Genomic DNA, 14,715 nt, shown 5'->3' with positions numbered 1-14,715 from the left:
TCTTGACCCCTCCGTTAATACGATCACACGGAGTGGATGTATGTGTGGCACGTTTGCCTGATTGTGGGCCAGACGTGACTTGGGTTGCACAATCAACCCACACTTTCCTAAAGCACGAGGTGGCATAGCACTGATAACCTCCGTCGCACTTGTTGGGGAACTTCGTAGTGGTCACACAGTGCTCGTGTGCTTTTCATGTTTGTTCTTTCTCTTTCAGAACACAGCGGCTCTTTGGAAATCCCAACAGTGCTGCATAGGTGAAACCGTGAGTTTTGCCTTACACACACACACACCCCCCATAGGTTAGGATACGCCTTAGCGTGTGTATACCACCATGGGGTCCTTGTCCTGAAGAATGCTTAGCTAACTATGCACCTATAAGCTGAAACATGTTGACCAATTTGCACATCTTTGTTTAAATCTGACTCCCCTGGTTGACCTAACCAGCCAGCTCACGTCAGTCTCACTTGTTTTAAACGATCGCTGGTTCTCCACCATTAAAATTACTTTGGGAAATAACCAGCAATCTTTTAACCTGCACTACCCCTACACGTACACTATCCACACAAAAAACCTGCTTCGCTGTAATTCTGGCATCGAAGCACACCAGGGGGACACTCTGTCCCTCTGGTGGGAACCCGATGATGAAGCATGTCACCAACTAGGTTGGTGAGTGAGGGTTCTTTTAAATAGAGGTTTCCCCTCGTGCTGCCCCAGCTATTTTTCCTCTTTTTTCGCTCTTTTGTTGTTATTAAGAAAATGTTCTCTTCCGCCAGCTTAGGACTGCGGTCCATAAACACCGCATGTCTCTTGGGCTGTTGTTCCCACTCGGTGTGGGATATGGTGGGGAAAGTGCTGCCTCAGTGTCCGGAGGAGGCACCGGGCAGTGCTCTCCCAGGCTGTCACCGCTGGGAGAGATGCAGCTAAGTTCCTGATCTGTTGTGGGCTGGACACCGCCGACTCTCTGGGCAGGACTATTTCAAAGTCGGTAGCGCTTTGTCGCTATGCCTGGATGAGGTCCACTGGCTTTTCAGGGGATGTCAAGAACACCTTGATGGACAGGCCCTTTGATGGCCGTTGCCTTTTTGGCAACAAAGCAGACAATGCCCTAGAGCGCTTCAAGGACTCAGGCTACGGCCAAGTCCTTGGGCCTCTCCTCCCATCTGGCGCAGTCTGCTTTTCGCCTCTCTTGTGGCCATGGAAGGGGTGCCCTGCTACATCCCACCCAGGGCCACAGGAAGTTACCCAACCTTCGCCCGGCCAGGGAAGTGGGAACCAGCGTCGTGGTTCAGGGGGCCAGCGGGCGGGCCAGTCCCCCAACCCCCAACCCCCACCCCCCACTCCCCCTCTGCAGCAGCCTCCAAACCTTCCTAGTCCGAACTTTCAGGCCCATCAAACACCAGTGGGCGTCAGGATTCGCCATCACCTCCCCCACTGGCGCACCATCACTTCGTAAAGGTGGGTTTTGCAGATAGTCCGAAGGGGCTACTCCCTCCCCTTCGAGACTACCCCTCCAGCCATGCCACCTCGTTACCACCGTATGTCGGAGGATCATCTGGCACTTCACCAGCAGGAAGTTACGGCTCTTTTGGCCAAGAGAGCCATCGAGAGCGTTCCTGTCCCAGAAGTAGGTCGTAGTTGCTACTTCCACTACTTTCTGGTTCCCAAGAAGGACAAGGGCCTGCGTCCTATCTTGGATCTCAGGGACGTCCATTGCTTCCTTCGGAAGGAGAAGTTCAAAAGGCTGAAGCGTGCTCAGGTCCTGTCTGCCCTTGACCCGCAAGACTGGATGGTAACGTTGGACTTGCAGGACTCTTATTTCCACATCCCCGTCCTGCCGGCCCACCAGCGTTACCTGCGATTCACAGTAGGCCACGAGCATTTTCAGTTTACCGTGCTCCCCTTTGGCCTTACCAGCACCCCTTGGGTGTTCACGAAGGTGATGGCGGTGGTCGCAGCTCATCTGCGCAGATCAGGGGTTTCAGTCTTCCCTTATCTCGACGACTGGTTGTTAAAGGCGGGCTCGCCCCAGGCAGTCGTCTCCCACCTCCAGACTACGGCCGACCTCCTGCATCAGCTGGGGTTCTCCATCAATGTGCAGAAGTCGCACCTGATTCCCCCTCAGAAGCTCCTCTTCATCAGAGCAGTTCTGGACACGGCGCAGTTTTGGGTTTATCCTCCCGATCAGCGAGTCCGGGACATTCGAGCTATAATTCTGATCTTTCAGCCCTTGTCCCGGGTTTCGGTCAGAATTACCCTGAGGCTGCTGGGCCTCATGGCCTCCTGCATCCTGCTGACCAATCATGCCAGGTGGCATATCCGGCTCTGCAGTGGGACCTGAAGTTCCAGTGGGCGCAGCATCGGAGGAATCTGTACGACTACGTCCAGATCTCGGAGGGCACTGCTCAACAACTGCAGTGGTGGCTCACGAACCAGAATTGGGTCAGTAGCAGGTCCCTCTCCCTTCCCCAACCAGACCACACTGTGGTGACGGATGCCTCCCTTCTGGGATGGGGCGGCCACATGGGAGAGAGGCGGAGATCAGGGGCCTCTGGTCTCCGGCGCAGTCCGGCCTTCACATCAACCTCCTGGAGCTCCGGGCGATTCGTCTTGCACTGAAGGCATTCCTTCCCGATGTCTGAGGAAGAGTGGTGCAGGTGTTCACAGACACCACCACCGCCATGTGGTATTGCAACACAGGGTGGGGTGGGGTCGTGGACCCTATGTCAGGAGGCCCTTCGCCTCTGGACATGGCTGGAACATCAAGGCATTTCCTTGGTGATACAACACCTGGCAGGTTCTCTGAACGCCAGGGCGGACGAACTCAGCTGCAGGTGCATGATGGATCATGATTGGCGTCTGTACTCGGAGGTGTTGCAATGTCTCTTTCAACAGTGGAGAGAGCCTTGGTTAGATCTATTTGCCACCGAAGAGAATGCTCAATGTCAGCAATTCTGCACGTTGGAATTTCCAAGGTGGCACTCGCTCGGCGACGCTTTTTGTCGCGAGTGGAGTTGAGGTCTGTTGTACGCCTTTCCGCCGATACCACTTCTGCCCAGAGTGCTGAAGATGATCAGCCGCGACCGGGCCCAAGTCATTCTTGTGGCTCCGGATTGGGCACTAAGAGCCTGGTATCCCGAGCTGCTCAACATGGCCACCGATCCTCCGATCAGACTGCCTCTTCTGGAGGATCTTCTGTCGCAGCAGCAGGAGGCGGTCGTCCACCCGAACCTGTCCAGTCTCCACCTCCTTGCGTGGAGATTGAGCGGTGGCAGTTGACGTCTTTCAACCTGCCTCCCATAGTCTGTGACGTAATCTTTGCAGCCAGGCGTCCCTTCACTAAAATGCTATATGCCTGTAGGTGGAACAAATTTGTGGCGTGGTGCACAGCAAAGGCTTTGGATCCCCTTTCTGCCCCTCTCTCTGAAGTACTTTTTCCTTCTCTCCTTAGACGAGCAGGGCTCTGCTCTGGGCACTATCAAGGGCTATCTTTCAGCCATCTCTACCTTCCTTCGGCTGCCAGATCAGCCTTCTCTTTTCATGTCCCCAGTAGTTAACCGTTTCTTGAAAGGCTTAATGCATCTCTTTCCTCCAATTCCTTCGTTATGCCTCAGTGGGACTTGAATCTTGTACTGACTTACTTAATGTGCTCTCCCTTTGAGCCGCTTCATAACTGTCCTTTACGTCATTTAACTCTTAAGACTGCTTTCCTGGTAGCTATTACTTCTGCTAGAAGGGTGAGTGAGCTCCAGGCTCTTTCCTCAAAACCTCCTTTCCTGTCTGTTCATCCGAACAAGGTGGTTCTCCATCCTTTCTTCCTAAGGTGGTCACTGCCTTCCACATCAGGCAGACAATTACTTTGCCCACCTTCTTTCTGCCTCGGCATCCTTCAAAGGAAGAGGAGAGGCTCCACCATTTGGACCCAAAACGTGCACTCTCCTTCTACCTGGATCGCACAAAACGGTTCCGGGTGGATGATCAATTTTTTGTTGGCTACATGGGTGCAAAGAAGGGCCAGGCCGTACACAAACGCACCATTTCTCGATGGGTTGTGTTGTGTATTAAGGCTTGTTACTCTCTAGCCAAAAAGGAGCCTCCACTGGAGCTACGCGCTCACTCCACCAGGGCGACGGCAGCCACTACTGCCTTGGGAAGAGGAGTGCCTCTCTGAATGACATCTGTCAGGCGGCCACGTGGGCATTGCTGCACATGTTCACCAAACACTACTGCCTGGACAGCCAAGTCCAGAGAGACGACTTCTTTGGCCGTTCTGTCCTCCAGGACTTTCTGGTGTTATCTTGGTTCTCAGACCCATCACAGGGGTTGGTATTGCTGGGGTATCTATTCGAAGGTAAGGCATCTATAACTAACGTGTTTCTTTCAGATGCACAAGTAACTTACCTTTGGTAACAATGTATCTGTAAGAAACATTACTTCGTTATAGATTCCTTACCACCACACCCATCCTCCCCATTCTGCGAACTGATGTCTAGGGTTAAGGACATCCTTTCCGGGCCCTAGTTTTGTGCACCAATGGTCAGTGTCTTCCATGGCTCTGCGTTTCTGGCGCAGAAAGTTGTGTACAGAACTGACGTCGGCACGCAAGGGAGACGTCTAAGTAGCTGCCGCAACATCATCCCGGCGACGAACACGGAGCCGACCGACGCACAGAGATACTACTGCCGAAAAATCTTTGCGGATCCAGTCTGACGCTTGGGGGTAATTCTAAGATAAGGATTCTATAACTAACTACTGTTTCTTACAGATATATCGTTACAGAAGGTAAATAACTTGTGCTCCACCACCAATAGCACAAAGACCAACCTTCAGCCCCTCCAAATTCACTCCATCTAGGGACAGTCCTCAACTCTGTGATGGGCAGGGCCAATCCCAGTCTTGCTAGGGTGCAGGCCTTCCAGGTGTTGCTCCCTATTTTTCAGTCAGATCACCAGGTTGCAATCAGAACAGTGATGTGCCTTCTGGGACTGATGGCCTCCTGAATTGCCATAGTCGTCTTTCCAGGTTAAACATGTGCCTGTTGCAAGAGTGCTTAGCGCAACAGTAGTCTTAAGTGGAGGGTCAGAGGGAAGATCTAGTGTTGATTGAGAGCCACACTCCTCGATCTCTGCATTGGTGGAACACCAACAACCTGTTGCTGGGGCGGCCCTTTTTCAACCCTATCCGACAGGTCACAGCCACAACAGACGCTTCCCTTATACATTTACAGTACAACATTGTCCACGGCCAGTAGACACCCTACCATTAGTCTCCACATAAAGCATCTAGCCCATTGTCACATTGTGAACAAGGTGGTCCAAATTTGTACAGACCGCATGACCGCCATGAACTTGCTGCAGAAGTATTACTGCATTCACTCTCTCCACCTGTAGCCCAGAGCATATGGGGTGGGTTCTCCACCACAAAGTCCATCTGCTGGCGGGGTACCTGCCGGGTGTGCACACCAACGATGCATACCTCCTCAGCAGGATGAAACAACAAGTCCACAAGTGGGAAATACACCTGCAGCTCCTCCTTCAGTACTTTCTGCAGTTGTGGTTCCACAGCATCAACCTCTTTGAGATGCCAGAAACGCAAAATGCCCAAACTTTGCCTCCAGTTACCCACAGTCCATGGGCCACTCACTATAGATGAACTGGCCAGGGATATTTGCCTATTTTTTCTGCCTCTCCATCTTCTTCCATTTGTGGTTCAGAGGCTTCGGCAGACGTCTCTCTAATCCTGTTAGCCCCCACTTAAGCCAGGCAATCTTGGTTTGCCACCCTCATTGAACTCTGGATGGTGCCGCACGAGAGGCTCCCCAACAGGCCGGACCTTCTCACGCAGAGCAATGGAGAAACCAGGCACCCTGATCCCAAGATGCTAAACATTGTGATTTGCACCTTGAGGTCTTGTAGTTTGGTTATCTAAACCTTTCATCTAGAATGTTTTGACTTTATTAAGGAAGCACGCAGGCCCACTACCTGAACCTGCTATGCGGCTAAGTGGAAACGAGTTACCCACTAGTGTTGCTCACAACACATTGACCCTGTGGCAGCAACTGTTCAGGACATTGTCTGCTATCTCCTCTGCTCACTGACCTGCAGCCTGGCTTATTCGGTTCCACTTAGCTGCATTGGCTGTCTACCTGTAGAATATAGAACACCTATCTATTTTCAGGATCCCTATTATCACCGCTTTAGTGAAAGGTCTGAAAAGAGCCATTCCTCCATGTGTCCCCTCGGCCCTAGTATGAAATCTAAACATTGTTCTTACTAGACTTATGAGTCCACTCTTCAAACCTCTACATTCTTGCCCCCTTCAGTTCCTCTCCTGGAAAGTGGCCTTCCTGATCGCAGTCAGCTGACAGATGTCAGTGAGCTTCAGGCATTAACACTAGAAGAGCCCTTCTTTCAGGTTCAGAGATACGGTTTTCCACTGTACTTACCCTAAGTTCCTTCCTAAGGTGGTTTCTCCTTTCCAGCTTAACCAGTCCATTGATCTGCCTTTTTTCTTTCCCCACTCTGACTTGTTTGCAGAACGGGTTTTCCAAGCTCTAAATGTTGAGCGAGTCCTTATGTACTATGTGGCTACAGTGTAACTCTTTTGCAGGACTCAGCAGCTCTTTGTTGCTTTCTCAAAAACGCACAAGGGGCAGGCTATTTTTAAATCATGCATAGCCAGATGGATCGTTAAATGCATTCAAACATGCTATGCAAAACCAAGAGACCTTTGCCTTTCCCTTTCCCTCCCAGACCCCATTCTACCTGTAAAGAAAGGGGCCTCTATGGCATTCATCAGGAAGATTCCTATAGCTGATATCTGCAAAGCAGCTACCTGGTCCACACCACACTCTTTCACTAAACACTATTGTGGGGACATACTGACACTCCAACAAGCTGTAATTCATATGCTTTTTCAATCTTCTGCAACCTCTTCAGGCTATCCACCGTTTAGATGAGGACTGCTTTACAGTCTATGCACAGCATATGTATCTACAGCCACACATGCCTTGAACGGAAAATGTTACTTACCCTGTAATCATCTGTTCGTGGCATCTAGTGATGTATATTCACATGTACCCACCCTTCCCCCCCCCGACAACTTTTGGTGTTGCAGACGTTTCTCTTAAACTTTAGTCTGTGATCTTTCCTACACCTGGTCATCTTTCTGTATATCGATGCTCCATCTATGTTCTCACTCTGTATGTGGAAAAAACAATCTAACAATGGAGCCAATGCGTATTACCAGCTGTAGGTGGAGTTCCTCATGACTAGAAGACTTCTTTGAAGAAAAACATCTTGCACATATCCGAGCCCAACACTAGATGACAGGAGTATGCACCGCAGGTGAATCTATAGCACTACATGTCACAAATAGATGCTTACAGGTTAAGTAACATTTTCCTTTTAGTTGATGCTCTACATAACCACAGATTCCTCACCACCCTCCCACCTTCCTGTTCTATAGTATAGGCTATTCTATCTAAAAAGATCCCAATCTAAGGAATCTGCACACTGGTTTGTTGTATTTGCTGGAGGGATTCGCGTCCAAGGGTGCAGAAGAATTCATGAAATAAACTGATGTGTGCTTGGGTGGCTATTATATGCGGCTCTGTGTGTGACTCCCGAGACAGAATGGCGCTGATGCTGAATTTCACGGCGGCACCTTCTGGCGCTTAGGAGCATTGCTTTAGAGTTTTTAGTCTGGTGCCAGTAGGAAATTCATTAGGTGAGGAAAATCAGGGAGTGTGTTAACCAGAAAGAGTGCTACTGAAGGGAAATAACGTGTTCTATTTTGTCCTTGCATAATAAAATTTGTAACTGTTGTATCTGCATGTCTTCTGAAGTGGCACAGTGCAAAACAACGAAGAAACTTTTCACAAATATTAGGCTTCCACTCCAGTTTAATTAGCCTCAGTGAGGCAAAGGATTGCATGTGTTCTTGTTGGTTGTATTTTTTAAGGGCCAACAGGACTGAGCAGGTGCGCTTATTTTAATGTGTATTGTGCATGGTCTCAGAATGAGAAGCAACTGTTTTGGCAAGTGAAGCAGTCATGGGGCAGAAAGCAAGATATTCCAAGACTGTTTTCTAGTATGTTACTGGAGTTGCTCATGAAATTGTATCCTGTTTAAATAATGCCACCCACCTGAAGAGCCCAGAAATGTTCTGCCACACTCCCTGGTGAAGCCCACTATTGATTAGCCAAAGGGAAATTATCTCTTATGAGAAGCAGCAGCCTATCTAGATTAAGTGCTAGAAGTTATAGGACAATGAATGTTGAATGTATTACCTTTGTTTCTTATAATAGCTTTTCCTGTTTCTAGGAGCACGCCCTGAGCGTCTGCCTGTGTTTGATGAGGAATGCTGGCAGCTCATGGAAGCCTGCTGGAACGGAGAGCCTTCCAAGCGGCCCCTCCTTGGCATCGTAGAACCAATGCTTCAGGGCATCATGACCCGTCTCTGTCGTCCAAATTCTGAGAGCTTGAGCAGGACCCTTGAGGATTCCACCTGAACCAGAAGCGTTGCAGCATCTCCTTTCTATCTTACTGAACTTTGCACCCGAACTATTCGTTGACTGTTTCAATCTCGTGGGGAGTGTTGCAACATGCACACTAATGGCTTTTCGGGCATGAGTTACCTATGAGTGTTCAGATGCATGCCGTCTGCTGAATTCTTCCACCCAAACAGAATTCCAACTGGCTACGATGAGTTTTCAGAAATGACACTCCATGTGGAGGTCTTCAATGGAGGGGTGTGATCTGAATTTCCTGGGATCCAGAGCAATGCCTCTAGCCGTTGCAGTAAATGCAGTATTCCTACTGGCAAAGGCATGTGTTTATTATGGACCTCGATTTCTTCTGTCCTAATTGCCTTCCGAAAGAGCACTCCTAGCCAGGGCCATCTGGACTGCAAGTCCATAGTCCGGCTTCTTTCCTACTCCATTGATGTGCAATACTTCTTTCCTTGTCCACCATGGAGGTGTTCATGGAACTATGCAGAGGCTAGGACTATGGGAACATAAGCTATTGAGTATTTGTAGTATTGGATATACGTACACATTTTAACGGCTAACCAACCCAACCCTGATATGCAGAGGACATCCATAGTCCAGATGATGGTCCCCCATGACTTCATATCTACTTACACAGTCACGTTTTGGTTCAGATGAAACTTGGAGCTTCACCTGTTCAAGGACTGTAAATGCAGTCCGTGGTGACATATTAGACCATGAGCTGTGCCCTTGTATGCTGGACGAAAATGAAACGTCTCTGTTCTGTATTTTTTACCAAAACCCTGATTTTTGAAATGTGATGGTTTTAAACTCTGCTTATACAGATTGGTTTTTAAAATAAGTTCCAGCAGTATCTTTTTTTTTTTAATTGGCAGTGGGTTACGTCCAGTGCATCCAGGCCATTGGCTAGTTTGTGTCTGTACAATCTTCAGTCACTTAGCATAGCATCTTCACATCATTGCTTCCTCTCTGAAACATTGTGGTAGTTAGTTTTGCCATACTTCCATGTACTGTCCCTCTCTCCTCGTCAATTTCAATTTAGGCGTATTCTTGGTCTGGTCTGGTCATCTTTCGATGCTGCAGCAAAGTAGCTTTGTGGGGGGCATGTACAGTGGTAGTAGCAGCCGTTCCTTTTCCACTAGACAAAGGCTACATCTTTCACTAGTGTAAAAAAAGAAAAAAAAAAAATCTTGGGTCATTCCGAAGGCATCTGTTTATTTTATTTATTTTTTTTAAATGATGTTCTGATAGTGTTTTGTTTTCACTTGGAGAATGGGTGGGTGGTTGGCTTTCATTGGTATGGCTGAGGCATTCCTGGCCAAAAGCCCCCATATGCTGTAACTTTTTACCTAATATTTTTTATGGCTTACAGTCCTGATGAAAAAATCTTCCACATTTTCGCAAGGTTGTTTACCATTAGTTTTGAAACGGACTTTAAGTTTGGTTCGTTGAACCTGTGTTTTAATGTTTTATCACGTTTGCATGTTTCTAACATTTCTATTTATCTATTTTCTACTTAGTAGCTCTGAATGCCGGCATCTACATGTACATTACACAGGGTGTCCTGTCGTGGCCTAATTAAAGGCTGCTCTTATGGTCCGTCTGGGTCAGTATATGTCTTGCTATGAGACGTCTTGCTTGCTTTCTAGGGCGTATGCTTTGTTAATTTTTAATGTATTTTTCAGAATGTGGGCCTTATTTAACCGGGCAGCTCAGAACAATCCATACGGCATGCACCGAAATGATGTTCAGCTTTCTGTATATGTACCCCTAATACAGTGCAGTGTTGCTATGTGTAAGGATTGAGGTCCAGAGAAGTAGAATGCATGGTCATCCTTTGTAACCAACAGTATTGAGAGAAGAGGATAACATTGGGATGTGCTGTAGGGGAGGGTATAACATGTTTCAGCTGAGTTCTAATAGGGAAAGTAATAGACTTCTACTTTAAACCCTGCACTTTCCACAGTTATATAGCACAGGAATGTTGCGTTTTTTGCTGGGTAGGAAAAATGTACAAGCTCGAGGCAAGCCTTGTATGTTTTTACAAGTGTTAACACTAGATGAGCACCCCGTAACAGGGTGATACCTTGTGGTGTTGTGTAGCCTTGCTGTATCGACCTTAAAGCGGAGGCCAGTATTTCAAAATTGTTTAAAGAAATACACTTTATGTACAAATATATAAATATATGTATATTCACTTATATTAAACTGAAGCTTTCTATTGTGAATTCTCACTTTGAATGTTTGGTCTTGCATTTATTCTTTAGGAGTTTGTTTGTTTCTTAATCTCGTTTCTCGAAATACTAATATCTCTTTCCCACTTCAGACAGTGTGTTGGTTGTCCGCAAAAATAATTCATGCAAGTGATCTGTCTTGTACTCTATTCTCTCCAGGTACAACATGTTGATTTTCTTTAAACATAAAAAATAAAAAAGATGGAAGCCCCTCACCGAAAGATAATTAACATGTTTTTATCCTGTATGACAAACGGTCAAATGGGTTCCAAGGATGCAGTAACTGATTTTCTCACCATTGAAGATTAATTCTAGACTTTCTCACAAGTTGCTTGCCAATTGAGGACCTGGCCCTTGTTGTTCTTAGTTAAATGCAATGTGCTATTTTCTCTGCATGTGGCCATTGAGTGCTATCATTGCAGTTTGGAATTTACACTAGAAACATTTTCAGGCACTTTGGTGGCGCACATTTGAGCCAAAGCATGCCTAGAACCAAAATGGGCGTTAGGGTAAATGGGCTTTGTTGTGTAGTCCAAGAAAATAATTTGCATCTTGCCTTTCTAAAGTAAACTTCAACTTGTGTTTTTTGTTGAAGTTTTGCACATAAAACGGTAACCTGTTCTCCGACAAACTTTGCATGTAGTGTCATACTTGCACAACTATGAGTGACCAATTAGTGTAAAAAAATAATGTAAGCTGCAGGGGAACATACCACTAGTAAGTGCAGTACTGGCAGTTTAGGACGTTCCTCCCCAATAAGGTAGTTAAGAGGTCTCGGTGTGGGAGAGTAGGTGCCCTCATTATGTAGCGAAGAGGCACGATTTGCAAAAAACACAGCCAATAAGTTCTTGTCCTGGTGAATCTGTAAAGCCTGTGAGCATAATAAACCTACTGTGAATAAGTTGGCAGCACATTCTGATTAAAGTGTGGGATTTAAAATCATGAATAGACTCATCTCTTGCAGCAAAGACTACAAGGATAGTTGCCCTGACTGTTCCTTCACCACCCTTTCCATATGTCCTGAGGTGCACTTTTCATGTTTCTTCTTTTCTTCTTACTATGTAGCCATGTGGAATACTTGATACAGCAGCAATATACAAGAGTTATTGAAGTTCAGTAGCTTCTCAGAGCGCCCCAAAATAACTCTGATAGCTATGCTTCAAGTCGCATCCAACTTTTGAGGAGAAGAACTCTGAACCTGGAGGCTGAAGTAACAATGAAAAGGAACATGGGTAAACATTTGTTAGTATGGATTCACCAGAGAGTGTTTATGCTTTGCACAACAGGAGCAGAAAAGCAAATCAGTCTTTGTCTAGGTAGGGATATGGGAAGCATTGTGGTGCTTCGATGCCATGACATCCAGGTGTCTTTGATGGACATGCATTTTCATGGATCACGCTTGTTATGGTGAGACCTTGGACAGCTTTAAGGGCAGCTGTGCTAGGGCACACTATTTGGGCCTTTCAGCTCCAGCCGGCAATCTGCCCCTCCTCCCCACCCCCAATTTTATTATTTTCTGTGATATACCAGGGACCTAGCATTTCTGCAATGTCGGCTCCTCAGCCTGCACAACAGGCCTCCCAGCCCTTACGAGTTGTGGGCCTAACAGACAACGACCTGGCCACCACGGGCAGCATTCATCCCAATCTTCTGGCCACAAACTCCGTGCACCCTTCCAATGGGGTATGCCCTGCTATTACCTTTAGACCTACTGCACCTGCCACCTACTTCATACCACTTCTCGAAGCACCTCATATCCCTCTAATGCTAGGAAGTGAGTCTCTTTTGGCCAAAGGAACCATAGAGAAGATACCGGCTTCGGAAGTAGGAATTGGGTGCGATTTCCCCCACTTACTTGTGCTACAAAAGGGCAGGGCCTCTATCCTATCCTTGATCTTTGCCCTCTCAATGCCTTTCTGCGCAAGGACAAATCCAAAATGCTTCCTCCTGGCTCGGGGACTCTCTGCCCTGGATTGTGGCAAATGGATGTTGGCATTGAATCTGCCGTACTTTTATTTTCACATCCCCGACCTGCAGGCTCACAGAAGCTAACAAGCATTTGCAATGCAATAGGTCTCGCATTTGTGAAAGCTAGAGCTCTTGGTGTTGAAAATGACCAGGTTTTTTACTTTTTTTTTTTTTGTATGCAGTGGAGTGATATTTGCATAGCGCTATTGCCATTTATGTGACCTGTAATGGGTGGGGGGTGGTAAATATAAGGTTTAATACATAAACTTGGATCAGACTAAAAACTGCCAAGTTGAATTAGAAAGTGTGTGCAAAGAAAGGGCATTTTGCAAATCAATAGGTCTGGCATTTGCAAGAGTTTGAATTATTAGCATGTAAATGATAATGCCTTTTATTTATGTGTTTTCAAAACCTGCAGTTGAAAGATGTAGGTTTTTGTGCTTAGTGGTTTTAATGCCCTAAAAAAATGTAGTAATTATAATCTCAATTCAAGCAGATAAAGTACATTAATAATCAGTAAAGGTTTGCCACGTTTCCTTTCCTTAATCTTGTTGGACTCTGGCTTATCATGTAGTAAACTTCATCTTTGATATGTCACGTAACATCTTTTAAATGGGCCGGTGTTGTGAAAAGTGAATATATTATTACAGTCACAACTAACTGGAACTTTTATTTGAAGCTTGTTAATAAATTGGATTTACTTTGTTTATAATAAATTAGGAACTGAAAGAACTGTGACCTATGCATGTCATGGTGTCAGACTGTAAAGTCAGTTGTGAACCTAATTGATGGATTTTGATATGCATAGTATTGATCAACAAAGCGTTGTAACAGCTTGAAACACAGCACTTCTTTCAGTGCACAGTTCACATGTCTTCATGATTGGTGTTCACTCTGCCCACTGCGACAGTCCGGACATTACTTTGTTTCTGAATTTAAAATACCATCATGCATCTTCCTGGATGCACTTAAACGTTAAATATTAGAAAGGAGTTTACACAGGGAGGTAGCATGAGTGACAATTAAATCTTTAAACCTTAGAGGTATTTCTATAGGTATTGTTCGAAATTTCCAATCAAACTTTGTTGAAAGTAACATAGCCAGAACCCCTTTAGCATGGCCTCTTCTTGTTGCCACTGCTAGGCAACTAAACACACAATACGAGCATAAACATAATAAGGAAACATTTCTAGGGGAGTAGACAAAATTGAAACGGAGTGAAGCATGCTTGGGGCTAGAGAATGTGTGGAAAATGGGACAACACTTTTGGTTGCAGCAGTATGGTTGCAAACTTCGAACACCGTGACCTACGGAGAGAAAGATTCAGTTTGCACAGAGCAAGAATATAAAATGTACCTTATGTTTGTACAGTCACTGCTTCTGAGATTTCCCTTTACTTAGTACAGTAGAAAAAGGGTGTTTATTACTCAGTTACTTTCTTTTTTAACAAATAAAATCCTAAAATGCTGAGTCAGACCTGTGGTAATTCACAGGCATCACCCTCTGGTTCCACACAGATTCTGCAAAAATATGCAATGTGGATACAAGTGGTAGTAAAATAAATGTCTGAGTTTGATCTTTAATAAAAGCTAGTGCAGTGCAGATAAATAATTATTGGCCTGTTTTCATTGACATAACTGTAGTTTACCAGTACTACTAATTTAGACAAATAATCTTGTTTGGGAGTATTACATCTTTCTTTGTGGAGGGTCTAAAGTGTGGAAAAAGTGCATATTTACTCTTGTAGGTTCTAAAAAGCCTCTTCCTTTTGTGCCATATTTTGTAGAGCATAGGTTGATGTGTATTGCTTGTTAGGAATTTCTTCTTGGGTGCACATTACGGAGGGGACAGCTTGTAGGCACCTGCCTGTAGGGGCTACATTTAGGATCGTATGGCATTTCTTACAAGCTACTTTTACATTGCTGTTCATACCATACCAAACTAATCCTTCAGAAGGCCAAAAACTACTGAAAAGTGAAAAACAGTTTTATGTTCTTAAGG

General features: G+C 46.0%; 1 protein-coding gene across 1 annotated transcript in view; it reads left to right on the top strand.

Moving 5' to 3' along the window:
* Positions 1–10,753, top strand: part of DSTYK (dual serine/threonine and tyrosine protein kinase) — a 665,420-nt gene extending 654,667 nt beyond the window's left edge. Inside the window, exon 13 of the mRNA XM_085651221.1 lies at positions 8,325–10,753. Within this exon, the coding sequence (XP_085507347.1) occupies positions 8,325–8,512 (188 nt within the window). The 3' untranslated portion in view covers positions 8,513–10,753. The remainder of the gene's footprint in view (positions 1–8,324) is intronic.
* Positions 10,754–14,715: the final 3,962 nt, after the last annotated feature.

This window comes from Triturus cristatus, chromosome 1_1 (assembly GCF_964204655.1).
Source record: "Triturus cristatus chromosome 1_1, aTriCri1.1, whole genome shotgun sequence".
NCBI classification, from domain to species: Eukaryota; Metazoa; Chordata; class Amphibia; order Caudata; family Salamandridae; genus Triturus; species Triturus cristatus.
The sequence above is the reverse complement of the archived record's forward strand: the minus strand, read 5'-3'. Positions and strand labels throughout refer to the sequence as shown.